The sequence below is a fragment of the Phodopus roborovskii genome, unplaced genomic scaffold (assembly GCF_943737965.1).
Source record: "Phodopus roborovskii unplaced genomic scaffold, PHOROB, whole genome shotgun sequence".
In the NCBI taxonomy this organism is placed as follows: domain Eukaryota; kingdom Metazoa; phylum Chordata; class Mammalia; order Rodentia; family Cricetidae; genus Phodopus; species Phodopus roborovskii.
Window position 1 is genome coordinate 21198396 of NW_026126459.1, and position 15052 is coordinate 21213447.

At 52.2% G+C, this 15052-nt stretch overlaps 1 protein-coding gene across 8 annotated transcripts in view; it reads right to left on the reverse strand.

The window, feature by feature from the left end:
- Positions 1 to 942: 942 nt before the first annotated feature.
- Positions 943 to 15052, reverse strand: part of Hdac7 (histone deacetylase 7) — a 35595-nt gene continuing 21485 nt past the window's right edge. For 2 of the 8 annotated variants that reach the window (XM_051189767.1, XM_051189770.1), the window contains exons 7-25: positions 14836 to 14927; positions 14532 to 14642; positions 14221 to 14401; positions 13833 to 14038; positions 13444 to 13638; positions 12304 to 12505; positions 10343 to 10476; positions 10099 to 10219; positions 9782 to 9831; positions 8509 to 8616; positions 7747 to 7802; positions 7541 to 7628; positions 6710 to 6829; positions 6426 to 6523; positions 5299 to 5417; positions 4561 to 4694; positions 4252 to 4336; positions 2258 to 2393; positions 943 to 2067 (exon numbers count right to left, since the gene is read on the reverse strand). In XM_051189767.1, coding sequence (XP_051045724.1) covers positions 2022 to 2067; positions 2258 to 2393; positions 4252 to 4336; positions 4561 to 4694; positions 5299 to 5417; positions 6426 to 6523; positions 6710 to 6829; positions 7541 to 7628; positions 7747 to 7802; positions 8509 to 8616; positions 9782 to 9831; positions 10099 to 10219; positions 10343 to 10476; positions 12304 to 12505; positions 13444 to 13638; positions 13833 to 14038; positions 14221 to 14401; positions 14532 to 14642; positions 14836 to 14927 — 2282 coding nt within the window. In that variant the 3' untranslated portion in view covers positions 943 to 2021. The remainder of the gene's footprint in view (positions 2068 to 2257; positions 2394 to 4251; positions 4337 to 4560; positions 4695 to 5298; positions 5418 to 6425; positions 6524 to 6709; positions 6830 to 7540; positions 7629 to 7746; positions 7803 to 8508; positions 8617 to 9781; positions 9832 to 10098; positions 10220 to 10342; positions 10477 to 12303; positions 12506 to 13443; positions 13639 to 13832; positions 14039 to 14220; positions 14402 to 14531; positions 14643 to 14835; positions 14928 to 15052) is intronic. The other 6 variants (XM_051189771.1, XM_051189768.1, XM_051189774.1 and 3 more) reach the window with 6 other exon arrangements.

Consider the following 15052-nt stretch of genomic DNA (forward strand, 5'->3'; position numbering starts at 1 on the left):
TTCTGTGTTAGGATGTCATTTTGCACGTCTGCTTTTCCACCCGGGGCCTGCTCCTCGCTCTCTGCCTTACCTGTGTCACTGTCACTTTAGCAGAAATACAGCGGCCATTTTTAATCAGCCTCAGGGTGTTTCTTGGGGTGGGGGGAGTCTTGAGAGGGGACTGTAAGAGTGGACAATGGAGGGAGGCTCTACCTATCTGATTATTTCTCTAAGGCAAGCCCTGGGCTAGCAGGCAGCCTGCACCTTCTCGACATAAGGAGACCACTAACTCAGACCTCCTTTGCTCTCCCAGCCCTGCTCTATGGTGCTAGGATCCCCACAGTCCCAACATCCCCTGCAGATTCCAAATCCACCCTAGGCCAGGAAAAGGGAATCTTTTTTTTTTTTTTTTTCTCCTACCCCAAACAGACTGCTCAGGTGTCCAAGGTGACCAGGCCGGGTAGATTTAGAACCAGAAAGACAAGAGCTGACACCCTTTTCTTATGTTGTATGCTGGGCACACTTTTTCCTGGCCTCATCTACCCTTTTGCTTTATGGTCTGTGCTTCAAACACCACGGTGTTTTAGAGCAGCATCTTTTACCATCTTTTACCGAAAGATACGCGAGGCAGTGACTGTTCTGATGCCAGCTAGGACCTAAGCCCAGGTGTGTCTGCTTCATGACCTTTTGGGGTGTCTCAACAGATTGAGTCTGAGAACTGGTCCCCGTACCCCACAGGGCCCAGTGTGTGGGGCTCAGCCCCGAATCATCTCCTTTTTCACCTGGGTTGGTAAGCACATGTTTGGAGCAGGTTTTTCCTGCATGCAGGAGTCATGGGAGGGCAAGTGACCAGAGGGTCTGAGTTTGGCCCAAATGTGCCCCCTTTCTCATCCCATCTCAGGATGCCGAATACACACCCCCCACTGATGATATCTCACTAACATCTAGGATACGTACTCACAAGACTTTAAAGCAAATAAAACATTTATTGTTCAGGTTTTTTTTTCTTTTTTTTTTTCTTTTTTACAAAAAACATGCATACATACACAGGTATGGTAGGTCTTGGGGAAGACACACACACACACTCTTGCACACGCACATGCGTACATACGCACACACAAACACACAAATACTCTTTCTTGGCCCCAGGCCTAGACCTCAAAAGCCTTGAAGACTTCTGAGGTGGCCTCCCCTCCCCCATGTCTGTCTACTCTCCCACCTTATTCCCCCCTCAGTCAAGCTAGTCCTATGTGGGGCAGCAGTCAGAACTGAGGTGGAGGGAACCCCAGAAACAGAAGGCAGGCTCATACTGGGAGCAGTGACCAGGCATCCCTGGGATTGTGTTGTGCTTTTAAGGGGAGATGAAGGTTTGGCACCATTGGGTCAGGAAGCACAGGGCTCACAGAGACCTGTCTGCTGCACCAGGGCACTGAGATGGTTCACATAGGTAGGACGGTGACCAGATAGGAGGCTTGCTGGTGATAGTCACAGCGAGAGCAGTTCAGAATGGTTCTCAGAGCCCAGTGCTACCAGAAGACAACTGACGGAGCAGGTGAGAGGAACTCTCCTGTCCTCAGGAATAGGGGACCCCTTGGCTCCTCCTACTCCTCTAGCCCTTCAGAACCTGGGAAGGGCCGCCCTGGCCGAGGCCAAGTTCACATTTCTGTATGGAGCCTGGGGCGGTGTGCAAAACCTGGGGTCTTCCGGGTTAAGAATAGTGGTAGTGGTAGGCCCACCTGAACCAGTCCTCCACTGTGCAGTCCTGAGGGATGGAGGCCACAGCTAGGGCCTGGACACCACAGGGCTGGATCCGTTCTGGAAGAGCCCAGCTGGGTCCCAGTGCCTAGCCTCCCTCCTCCCAGAATCCTTCCTGGTCCCCATCCCAGACCCAGTGGCCTTGTCAAGTTCCCTTGGGTAGCTATCAGGGTAGCTTGTGCTCTGGACCTGACTGCCTGCCCAGAGGATCTCTGCAGACCCAGGAACAGGGCTGACCACAGGTGAGGAGAGCCACGTACGGAGAGCAGGTGATCTGTTCTGAAACCCTAGAGATTCATAGGTTCTTCCTCTTCCACCAGCTGCTCTGAGGGCCTAGAGTGGGACAAGGGAAGAATGTGGGAAGGCCAGAGGGCTGTGGGCAGGGCCTTAGTGACGTTACCCTCGTAGTCCTACTTCAAAGGCTGGAGACTATTAGTTGCATGAGAGTCTGGGGTCTTCAAGTTGGGAGGATCCAAGGGGATTAGAAGGCTATGGGCCTTGGGCTGGGGTTGTCTGGCATTACCTGTCTTCAGCCAGAATGCCCACGGAGAGTGATGCTAGTGCAGTCACGGCTTCTACTTCTGCATCAGCCCCTGGCACTCTGGGCAGCCAAGAGTCTGGACAGGAGGCCAAGCGCTGCATGCATCCCCAGTATTTCCCTAGGACAAGAAGCTGGGTCAGTTGGGAAAAGACAACCTGTTTGAGCTGTATCCTAGACTGATACCAAGGCTGGGGACATGGACCCAGAGCCCAAGAATAGTAGCCATGTCATCAGCTTGGGGTCAGTGCCCCTTCTTGCCCTCACTTCTCAGCCCTGGCTAACAATAGATTCAATATGGCTATGAGGACATCTTCACAGATAATCAAGTCCCTTTCCTGTCTTCCTTGGCTAAAACCCCACTCTAGAGATCTGGCAAGGTAGATCAGCAGTTGAGAACACTGGTTATTCTTCCAGAGGACCTGGGTTTGACTCTCAGCATCTACATGGTAGCTCACAACAATCTGAAACTTGGTTTCCAGAGATTCTGATGCCCTCTTCTTGCCTGTAAGGGCATTGCTCACACACGCACATAGTGCATAGCAGTACATGCAGACAAAATACCCATACATATATAAAAGTTAAAAAGTAAAAAAATAAGCCAGACACACACCTTTAATCTTAGCAATCAGGAGGTTAAGGCAGTTGGATCACTGAGTTCCAGGACAGCCAGGGCTACATAGAACCTATCTTAAAATAATAAATAAATAAATAAATAAATAAATAAATAAATACTGCTCCATAGGTGTGTGGATTCTAAAAGCACCAGGAGAGTCCATTTGTCCCTACATCAGGTTTATGTCAAGATTCCCTCATATGTGCCTTGGCTTCCTAGAGCACAAGGTCCCCTTCATGTGGCCTCCATAGTGCACAACCTACCCCTAGGAGGCCAGGCATGGTAGTAAATTCCTGTCTGAGGTAGGAGGATCAAACACTGGAAGGTAGCCTGGGATACATAGCGAGACCCTGTATCAAACAAAACTAAACAACTCAAGAGCTGGGATCATAGCTCAGCAGTAGAATGAAAGCTTAGCATGTACAAGATCCTGGGTTCAATCACTAGTACTGAAAAGGGAGTGTGTGTAAGACAATCACGGTACAGAGCGGGGGCAAGCATCCCCACAGCTGCTCTGCACAGTCACCTCTGGTTCTTGGAACACTCATCATCATCATCCTGCTGTTCTGAGATGGTGATGGACACGAACCAGTTTGGAGCAGAACCTGACCCATGGGAGGTTCCATAGGCAGCTATATCTGTGGTTATGTGTCTATTTCCCCAACTGAACCCAGATATAGGGAATCTGCCTTATTAATCATCGTATCCCAGTGGAGGTTAGGGGCTTTCACAGAAAGTGCCCAACAGATAGAAACCTATGTGCTGTGGAACTTTAGCATGTTTTCCAAATGTGGGCTCTTCTGAGATCAAGGTAGGCCCTCCCAACAACCTCTCCAGTCACTGTGACCAGCACTGAGGAGATTAAACCAAGCCTTTTGTTTCATTTTTCATGATAGGGTTTCTCTGTAGCTTTGGAGCCTGTCCTGGAACTTGCTCTGTAGATCAGAATGGCCTCGAACTCACAGAGATCTGCCTGCATCTGCCTCCAGAGTTTTGGTATTAAAGGCATATGCCACCACTGTTTGGCTTTAAACCAAGCCTCTTTTAAGCAACCAAGGCCTGAGTGTTGCTGTCATCCTGGCCCCTAGTCCAAGACTACAGCCAGAGATAGGAGGCCAGTTCCAGCCATAAGGAAGACACTGTTGTGTCCATGCAGGGTTCAACTGGAGGGCTAAGAGGTTACCCACTCATGAGGCTATGCCCACCTTTATTCCTAGAGTGGTTCCTGAGAATCCTATTTGGAACTGTCAGTGTGCTTCTGGCATGGCTGGCACTGGATATCTGAGAACTTTGCCAGTGGGACGGTAGACTCTGAAGTCTTTCCCAAGTTAGGACCCAGCAAGTATCCCAGGTCAAAACTCACTGTGCACCCTGATCACAGCTTCCAGAGAACGGATGGCATTGGGGTTGGGTTTCTGTTTCCAGCCTTCTTCTGAAAAGGGATCCACCTACAGAAACATTTTATCAGGGACCCGAGGGACCCCAGGCTCAGCCTGCACAAACAGACACAAGCTGCTGGCTCTCTGAGGTCAGAAGACACTGGCCCTACACCATCTTGTTCCATCCCACCTCTTCCCCTCTTATCTACCTGGTCTTTGTCTGGGAACTGTGGGAGCCAGGCTCATCTGCCTCATTGAAGTACAGATGGCCGGGGGTCAGCAGGAGAGCTTACCTTGTTGCCCAGAAGAGCAGCCACACAGGCCTCGGAGGCATCGCAGATGGCTGTGAGGTCATGGCCACCCTCTAAGGCCAACACCACTGCGCCTCCTGCCAAGGTCATCAGCTGCTGTGTCATGTACCCAAAACCTAGATGGTTGAGGCAGGAGCAAGAGTAGTGGGCTGGAGGAGAGGCAGGACCCATTCCCTACCCCAGCCATTTCCCTGCTTGCTTCCTCCTTTGTAGACAATGTCTAAAAGATGAGAACCCCAGGCAAACCCCATTCATGCACTTCATCCCAAGCTCTGAGAAGTTAAGGGTCTTCTCTACAAGGTCCCACTGCTAGAAGGTAGCAGGGCTAAGGCTTGAACCCAGCCTGAGTCTCACTGGGCCACCACCAACTCTTTGTTCCCAAGCCCTGTGGCAGCGTGGACGACACTGACATGTGTTCAGAGTCCGCAGCTCTTCTAACTTCGGCTGACAGCTGAGTCTGGAAGCCTGACTTCTCCAACTGGGCTTCCATCTGGCAGACCTAAGTCTCCAGGGGCCTGGTCCTGAGAAGTAGCCTGTGCTGTTCTAGGCTGGGAGAACCCAGGGAATTCCAGGGCCTGCAGCCCTACTTCAGACCTTACACCACGTGGCCCTGGACTGTGGCCGCTGCTTCCTGTCCCTCTCATTTTGGCAGTGCATTCCTGTCCCCACACAGCCTGGCTCTTATTTCCCAAATCTCCCCCACAGCTGGGCCCCCCTTACATTTGGCAGAAACATGGTAGCCACCCAGTGGGGCCGGGTGACCCTCGGCAGCATCAAAACCAGCAGACACCAGGACCAGGTCTGGAGCGAACTCTCGGGCAATGGGCATCACCACTATCCTGAAGTTGCAAGGAGAAGCATCAGCCACCTGGGGCCTAGCACAGCCCATGCTAGCCCCTCCTGAGGGCACCTGTCCTTAGGACACCAAGACAATCTCCTAATGGGATCAGCAGATGCCCTGATCTCCTTCAGCCTGCCTATGGCTCTGGTATACACCAGCCTCAGAACTCAGCCATACCGATAATTTAACAAGCAAGGGGCAGAATATGATGGGATGAAAGAAGTGTGTGTGTGTGTGTGTGTGTGTGTGTGTGTGTGTGCGCGCGCACGCACACTCATGCATGCATGGTGTGAAGCTCATACAGCCAGCTGCATTTGGGCTTTGGTCACTAAAGCCTCAGGGACTGAAAACACTCAGTTGAGCACACTATGTTTAGAGTTGACCTGGAAGCTTGCCACCCGAGAGTGACCAGGATGACTACACCTGAGGTCCTGGGCTGCCAAGCTCTATCCTTTATCTTCTTCCCCCTGCCTGTCCCTAACACCCCTAAGCCAATGCTGGTATCCATTTAGTCATTTAAGCTCAACACAGACACTAGGAAGTCCCACTCAGGGACCCAGCAGAATTAGTTCTCATGCAGAGAATCTCCAGAAAAGGACTTCCAGGTCCAATTGTAAGGTTCCATTTTCCCTAGAAACAGACAGGAACCTGGAGTGAAGGATACAAGGGGCCCTTATAAGAGCCCAAACAGTTTTCTAAAGTCAAGCCATCCCTCCATGTGTATAGCACTTCAGGGCACCAAGTGTCCACTCTTGCCAGAGACTACCACCTCCAGGCTTTGACTAAATGTGGCAGTTTTGCCCTACCCAAAGGTACCCAGGATGTGTGACTCTGACTTTCCCATTCTTATATGTGTCCTATTTTCTTATTGGAGCTGGCTTACAATGTCTAGTAACCAAGGGTGAACAGATCAATGAGCCAACCAGTCGCTTCCAACCTAGGGTTGTGGCAAAGGGAGGAGAGGCAGTCTTGCTGGACTGGTCTCCTCTAGACCCAGAGTACTTACCTGAAGGCAGCCAGGTACTCGGGATCCCCCATGGGTAGATCCAAACCCCCAGCCCAAGCCACATTGACATTGAAGCCTTCGCCATTGCCAGTCCCCACCTGGAAAACAAGACGTAAGGAAGACATGAGGAGAACAGAGTTCTAAGCTCATACAACTTCACTTCCAGATATGGAAGCCGAGGTTCAGAAAGGATAAGCCACTAGCTCAGGACCACACAAGACGGGTGTAGAGGGTTCAGGAGGAAAATCAATGTGCTGGAAGATGCTGACCCAGCCTGCAGTTACCTCATCCACAGCCCCACTGCCTGGGAAGAAGTTGCCATCATCATGGCGATGCAGGGAGATGTACAGCACGCTGGGGTCTTGGTAGAAAGTTTGCTGTGTGCCGTTGCCATGGTGAACATCCTGCACAATACAGCAAGGCCATGGATTAGGGAAGATCCCGAAGCAGAAAGATGGAGGTAAGGACACACTGGAAGCATTTCAGGGTCGGTAACCATTCTGAGTATTGGGACACTTGGCTGGTGGGGTCAGGAAACTAGTTTCTAGGATCACATGACTGCATTGCCCCCAAGCAATCTACTGTCCGGCAGTGATCCCCATCTCCACATGGAAAGACTTCCTGTCTTGAGACACTGCAGTTAGATGCATACACTATAGAGCTAACTGGCCTGGACTCCAATCTTGTCCTTGCATTTCAAGAGGTGAGTGGCTATTCAAGATGGTAATCTCTGTACGTACTTTCCTCATCTGTGAGATGAGCTACTGTCAGGACCAGATATGAAATTGTCAGCATCTAGATATGACTGGGGATATACTGATGCTATCGATGTGACTATTACAGTTACTGTGTGGAGGGGAAAGGGCTCACTCTGCCAAAAAAGAGGTAAAAGACAGCACCTGAGAATTCCTATTCCCTGTAGAAGCCTATGAACAGCAGCTTTCCACAAATGAATTCTTTCTGGGCCTCCTGACAGTTCTGTGATGCAGGTGCTGCATTCTCCTACTCTTTAATAAGGAAGAGGCTAATGCCACATGCAGCCACATCTCTAATGCCAGGCTCAGGGTTTTGCCAGAAGGCCTGGGTGCCTGGGGACACTAGAAATCGGAACCTACCCAGTCAACAATGAGGATCTTGCTGGCCTTGCCTTGCTGTTGTAGCTGTCGACAGGCAATGGCTACGGAGTTGAAGAAGCAAAAGCCCCTGGAAGAAGGAAAGAGGGTCCTGCCAGCCCATTCCCCCATCCCTCTGCCTACAGGAAGGCTCTGAAGGCCACCCCAACCTCACACTACACAGGCCCGCCGCCTCCCCAACGCCTTACATGGCTGTAGAATGATCTGCATGGTGTCCTGGGGGCCGTACCACAGCAAAACCATTCTGCAAGGGGAAGGGCACTTATTACTCCAACAGCCACCTTTCAACCCGCATTTGTCTGAGCCTGCTGCTCGGCCCCAGCCGCTTTCTCTAAGGAGTAAAAGGCACGAGTGCCGGCATGTCCCACTGAAGTGTCTAGACATTAATATATAATGCATTTGCCTCTCACAGCATCTCTAGACCATAAATGTTATCATCATCCCCAATTTGAGAAATCAAATCACAGTGAATTAAATAACCCAAGTTATGTAGCTGCAAATAGTAGTATTGGGATTTTAAACCCAGGGTGCTTGCTGAGCGCTTACAAAGCCCTTATGATGCCAAGGGTACAGTGCCTGCCTTGGGCTATGAGCTCTCAGACAATGCTGCTGTGTGCTTCAGGTGGATCACCCCAACCTAGTATGCAGGATGCCATCACTAAAAGGAACCAGTTGGCCTGTGGTACTCAAAAATGGCCATGATGCACCTATAGCCATGACATAGGTCTTAAGTGATCTTGGGTGGTCAGGACTATCTAAGGCCCTAGTGCCCAGTAGCTTTGATTACCTAAGTGACATGAACTTAAGAGTCAAGCCTCATCTTGGTTTCAGCCCTGACTTCCCTTTCAAAACCATGTAGCAATAGCAACGAGAAATGAGAGATCTAGACCTGCCACCATCACCCCAGCACCTCCTCTGTAGTTTACCAGCCTTTACCTAAAACTTCCTACCTTTAGCTCTCGGGAAGCTACTTTGAAGGCAAGGTCGGTGACACTGCCTGCAGCCCAGCGGGCTGCATTGGAGGAATGCAGCTCGTTCCAGATGGTGTCAGTATCTACCTGTAGGGGCCGGGGTCAGGGACTGCATCATCCTATGCTTTCCACAGGAGACAGGGCCCCATGAGGCAGTACCCACCCCATGGCCAGGACCCCAGGGGCAGGGAGCTGGGCAGACAAAGCTGCCTCCCCTGTGCCCCACCGCCCAAAGGCAAGGCCTCCTGTGTTCCCCAGTCCCAGTAGGACTTCTTCCCAGCACCAGCTCGTATGTGGCCAGCACTCTGCCTCCCCAGTCAGGGGAGGGGGCATGGCGTTACCTGGGCGGGATTGGGGTTTGGGCCGGGAGGGGTTTTAAGCCCCAGCTGACTCTGCTCAGGCCCTGCAGGACGGTCGGAGCTGGAGGGGCCGTCTGCACCACTGTCTTCCACTCAGAGCCCCTAGCCCAGGCTGGGAGGCCCCCCAAACCCAGTCCCTGGGCCTCAAGGCTAGGGAGGGGCCGGGGGCCATGATGGGGAGATGGGAAGGGCGAGGCGGACCGAGAGAGGCGAGGAAGGCAGAAAGAGTCGCAAGAGGCTGGAGAAAGAGAGAAAGAAAGGACAGAGAGGGAGAGGAGGGAGGGGAAAACAGAAGCAACAATAGTTGGAAAAACCAGAAAGTGGCAAGAAATGGGGAGTTGTGAACAGGGCACTGACTGTCTCCCCAACAGCCCCCCCTGGCAGCTTCCACTGCCCTCAGCCTCCATCTCATCTCTACACACCTTGCCTGGCACCATGACAGGGACCTTTTGAGGCAGGGAGGGCCATGCCAGTGGTAGCAGAGAGACCTCTGACAGGTGAGGGAGAGTCGAGCAAAGCTAGAGAGCTAGGGCTGGAAGGCTGTGTCCTGGGTAGGGACATTCTAAACCTCTAAGTACATGGGAGGTGCCCCACAGCCCCACACTAGGCAGTACTAGGTCTGGATATCAAGTAGGGTACACCTGGAGCGCCCACTCCTGGGACACAATCTCAAGGCCCAATGTGACCCTGCCTTGGGCCTCACTCAACATCTACCAGACACCTAACTGTGAAGCATGGGCTCCACACTCTCTGTGCATCTATCACAAGGGGTTTCCAGCCAGCAGAAGAGCATAATGGGAAAGGCCCTGGCAGAACCATAAGTCACAGATGGCAGAGGAAAGCTAAAAGCCCTTAGCAATGCCCACTTGAGCTCGCTCTCTGGGCATACTTACCCCAACCCCGCCACAGGGTAGCATCACAAACATCCGCTGTGCCAGGAGTCCTGTGGGGAGAGGCCCCGGTCACATGAGTGAGGAACACAGAAGCCCTAAGAAGAGTGTATGGAGGGAGAAGCAATACAGGGAGATATGGAGATGGGTGGGGGTGGAGTGGGGGGGGGCAGGACACATGGACAGGACAACACCAAGGCAGCACACTGATGGGGGTTATCCAGGAAGCTGTGCGCAACTGAGGCAAGCGCACAGAAATGGGTGAGGCGGGCGAGCCTGGGGTGATTTGGGGCCAGACATCATTCAGATCCCTCCCCTACCTGTCAGCTTCCCATTATCCAGTTTGAGGCGGCTGAGGGGGTTGGTGCCGTAGAGAAGTACATGCCTTTCAGAGTGGACTGATTGCAGCTCCTCTAGAGAGGCCTTTCGGCCTCGGAGACACTGAGAAGAGAGCCCAGAGGTCCCGAGGTTTACTCACCCCTGCCCTTCTGCCACCACCAGACCACCCACGGTCTCGCCCCTTGCTGATCCCTTGCATAGCCCCACTGCCTTGCCTTGCCTCACCTCACACCGGCTGCGGAGACCCCGCTCCTGCAGCCGGGACCAGATGCTCTGGATGCGGCCTGCATGCTCCGGGTGTTTGCTGTTGTCTCCACAGGAGCACTGGTGCTTCAGCATCACTGAGTCATAGACCAGCCCTGTAAGAAACAGCTGTCCGTCAAGGCTGGAACTTGCAGTGGAGGGACAGATGGAGAGCAGCCCACGCCCACAGAGCCAGGCATGTACACATCCCTTGCTGTCATATATGTCTGCATTCCCTTCCCAGCCTTCTGTGGAGAGCTAGACCTGTCTCTCTATGCCCATGCCTAAATGCATCAGACAACCTGATGTATACACCAGGGCAGTACCAGCCTACCTTACTCTGCATGAGCCCTGTCTTCTTGGTATTCTTACTCCCTATAAGGCCCTATCCATCTCCTATGCCCTTGAGAGTTCATGCCCTAAACCCAGAGAGACTTAACACAGGACATCTCCCTCTCAGCGTCACAAACCCACACAGGGTTTGTGTCCCAACACAGAGAGGAAAAGCAATTAGAGGGAAACCTCAAGACTGGGAGAGGGGATACCCACAATGTTACTGGCCATGTGGTCAGTCTCCCAACTGCACATGGAAAACACTAGTTTACCTTGTAAACATTATGCAAATAGCACAAAAACTATTTACATAGCATCTATGTTGTACTAGGTATTAAAAGCAAAATAGAAGTGATTTAAATATGTGGAAAGATATGTATAGGTTACATGCAAATACTATGCTGTTTTACATGAAGAACTTGAGCATCTGTGGTTTCGGTGCCTTTATAAGCTGGGCTGGGGTCCTAGAATCAACCCTTTGAGGGACTGATGGCTTTCAGCCTAGCCCTAGGGAGGTTTCTAGAAACAGGCCCTATACATGCACTGCTGGTGGGCGGGGCCTGGGCCTGCACATCTCAGGGTACAACGGACTTCAAAATGCTCACACTACTTGACCCAGGAAGGCTACTCCTTAAGTGACCCTAGAGAGATAGTCCCAGGCAGAAGACAGGACTGAAACATTAGAAAATTAAAGGCCAGGTGTTGGTGGCTGGTGCCTTTAATCCCAACACCTGGGAGGCAGAGGCAGGTGGATCTTGTGATTTCTAGGCCAGCCAGGATTTCATAGTGAGAGTCTATCTCAAAAACTAACAAACAGAAGCACATTAAAACTAAAGCTGGGCTATGGTGGCACATGCCTTTGATTATACCACTCAGGAGGCAGAAGAAGGTAGATCTCTGAGTTCCAGGTCAACCTGGTCTACAGAACAAGTTCTAGGGCAGCTGGGGCTACACAGAGAAACCCAGTCTTAAAACAAAAACAAAATGAACAAAACAACAAACAAAAAGAAAAAAAGAAAAATTAAAACAAAACAAAAAAAAATTGAATTAAAACTGAGCTGGGTGTAGTGCTTCACACCTTAATCCCAGGACTTGAATTCTTAGCACCATTAACAAAAATTAAAAAGGACTCAGTCAAGCAGTGTGCAAAATATAGCTGACATGTTCGTCATTAGACACTGGACAGGTATGGAGGCTAACTAAAACCTAGAATGAAATAGAGCAATACTTAGGACAATAAGGTACTTGGTGATTTTTTATTATTCTATTTCCCGGTATTTCTCAGAAATGTTTGAAATACTTTTGAGCTCTTTTTACAAGTACAGCAATGGAAAGTGATGTTTTTACTTTTGTTTTAAAAGGGCTGGTTATGGTAGAAAGAAACTCAAATTCCTGCCCTGGTCCCCGACTGCCAGTTTTGCTGTTTAACTGTAAGTTAGGTTAGGTTTCCTGAGTTGTGATGTCCTCACCTGTTTCATGGGCACCTCGGAGCTCAAACAAGATTAAGGTAGTGCTCTCTGGTCTCTAGGACTGTCTGGAAAGCCAGCTCACAGGTGTGGCCTCATGCCCCAGCCACTTCCTTCTGCCTCCCTGAGTCCTCTTCGTCTTACCTGTGGCGGGTGTCTCTGAGCTGTTGAGGACTTGGGTCTGACAGGTGGGCTCTGGGCTCAGCAGGGAGACGGGTGCCGCTGGCGAAGACTGCGTTCTAGACAGGGGCCGGTGTCCTACCTGGGCCAGAGGTAGCAGGGCAGAGTCGCCAGAGCTTCCCTGGGAGAGCCGCCCAGCGAGATGCTGCTGCTCCCAGAGTGGTGCCTGAAAGAAATATGTCCACAGTCTCCAGTTTCTCAGATTTGGCCACCCAAGGACGAGGGACTCTCCAGAAAGACCCTTTTCTAGAAAAATTCCAGATGTGGGTTCTGTCCTTTCCACTCTCTGAGCTCCCTGAAGACCAGCACCCAGACTGATGCTCTAATATTGCAAAAACTCCTTTTGGCCCTGAGTCTATGCTTACTGAGATCACCTCTCCCAGGACTGTGCTACTAACCACAAGAGGACCTGCCTGAGACACTAAATGCATGTGAACTGTTTCCCAGATTCATAAAGTCATAAGCTCTCATCTTCGGAGATAAGGTCTATGCAAGGGGAATAAGGTCTTCACTGAAGAGGGTGGCTGTCCTTGTAAGACAGGCAGAGAGGCCTACAGACACTCCTTCCTTCACAGTCCTCAGCACACACACCCCCACCCCACCCACATACACCTCGATTTCACCCTTTCAGCCTTCAGAGCTTCAAGGTGAGCAATATCTGCCTCTCCAGGCACCTGTGTATGTAGTTGCTGTGCATTGGTCCTGACAAATGAACACTGTCGACCCCCGTGCTATTAATCTAGAGCCCAGGGGACTACTATTGCTCTACTTTTTGCCCCAGATATCTTTGGATTAAAAAAAAAGACAACCGGTTGCGGGGAGAAATGTGAAGGGAGGAGTATGTGTGGCTGTGAAAGGCCAAGAAGCAGATAAAGGAGCAGGGTGTACTTGAGAAAGCATGCTGCTGGAGTATAAGTGCACATGAACACACACACACACACACACACACACACACACACACACACACACACGAGTGCATGTGCATGCATGCCTGCATCAGCACCTTGGTGTGGGTCTTATGGCACCCCCTTCCTTTCCTCATCCTATGCTGAGCCCCAAGTCTTCTCACTGAACTTTCTGCAGAGCCCTTGGGCACAGCCATACCTGTTGGTGGTGCTGCAGAGAAGCAGGGCCTCTGCCCAGGTGAGGCCCGTGGCCTGACTCCCTGTGTTCCAGGCCATCATTCACCACAGGTCCCACTCCCCCACCATCTGTCTCTAGGTCCTCAGCTGAGGGTATCTGCTGCAGTCGGGGCTTCTCACTCGGCTTGGCAGGCCTCTGGGGAGGGGAGATGGCTGTCTGAGAAGTGGGATAAAGAGGAGGGTGGGTGGCAGGGCATGGGTTGGGTGAGGCCACATCCATCTTGCTAGGTCTTCTACAGCAGCCACTTCTCTCGTCTTCCAGTCCTTCCTTTCCTCCCAAGTGCCCTTCCTCCAACCCACAGGGGCTCAGGTAGGCACACCCTTAGTACCTCCCTACCCAGTTATTCTCACCTTGATGAGCTGGACATGAGGTTTGAGCCGATCCTGGCGATCCTGGCGGGGCTGCAGGGGGCCCAGCAGAGGAGAGGCAGTGGCGCTGGGGGGCAGGGGCTCTGAGCGGGTCCGGTTAAGTGGCCGGTGGAGGCCTGACCCGGAGAGCCGCTCGGTGGTCAGTAAGGGCTGGGCAAAATGGAAGGGCAGGGGCCCAAGTCCAGGCACTGGAAAGAATGGGACATATGTGAGGAAGGGAGCCGGGAAAGAGACAGGGGCATGGAGTGGAGGCCGAACTTGGCAAGGAGATATGGACAATGAGGGACCAGAAGGTGGGTCTTTCCCAGAGCTTGGTCCCTTGGCAGCATGCACAAATCCTGCCCATTCTTGGAGAAGCTGCAAGACTCACCAGTCCACAGTGGGGCATGGGACACTGAGGGATCCAGCAGGAGAATGGGCTGCAGCCGGGACGGTAAGGTGCCCCCAGCCTCTGGCTCTAGACCATGGTGCAGGAAGAGGGGAGCATGAGGGCTCCCCAGGACAGGACCCCGAGGGCCCAAAGTCGAATGGGTCCTGCGGTCACCATCCGCCTGAAAGAAAGGTAATAAGTTAGAGTTGGACAGGTTTCCCAGAGAGGAAGATAAAGGTAAGGCAATAGGATACAGGCAGGAAAGAGGCCGGAAAAGCGTGGAGTGGGGGCAGGGTGCCCCAGCCACTCACCCTGGCAGGGGCAGGCAGCCCCAGTGTGATTGCGGGCAGCAAGGACATTGTCGGCAAAGCGAACGGGGCCAGAGAAGTCTCCTGCAGCCGCAGCCGCTGGCCCAAGAGCGCCTGCCATGGGGAGCAGGGTGACGGGTCACCAGTCCTGGAACGCTACCCCTGATATGCCTGTCCCCAGAATACCCCACAGGCCCTGCTAGGGACTGCCCAGAACCTGAAGCCTCAGGCCAGGCCAGGCCACATGCTGGAAAAAGGCCAAGACTTAGAACTGCCCCAGGAAAGCCCAGTCCCAGCAAGGCCTTACCTCCGAGCCCAGGGCGGGGTTGGGGCCATGCTCGCTGTCATTGGGGGAGCTGCACCCTGAGGCAGGCGTGCTGCTACTACTGGGAGAGGAATCTAAGGGGAGATAAGAAAAGAAGGCACAGGCAGGGTCAGGAGTGGTCAACCTTGTGCAAGATTCCCAGTCACAGTTCCTCCCCTTCTGGGATGTGTTTCCGCTTTCTTCCGAGAGGAACAGAAAG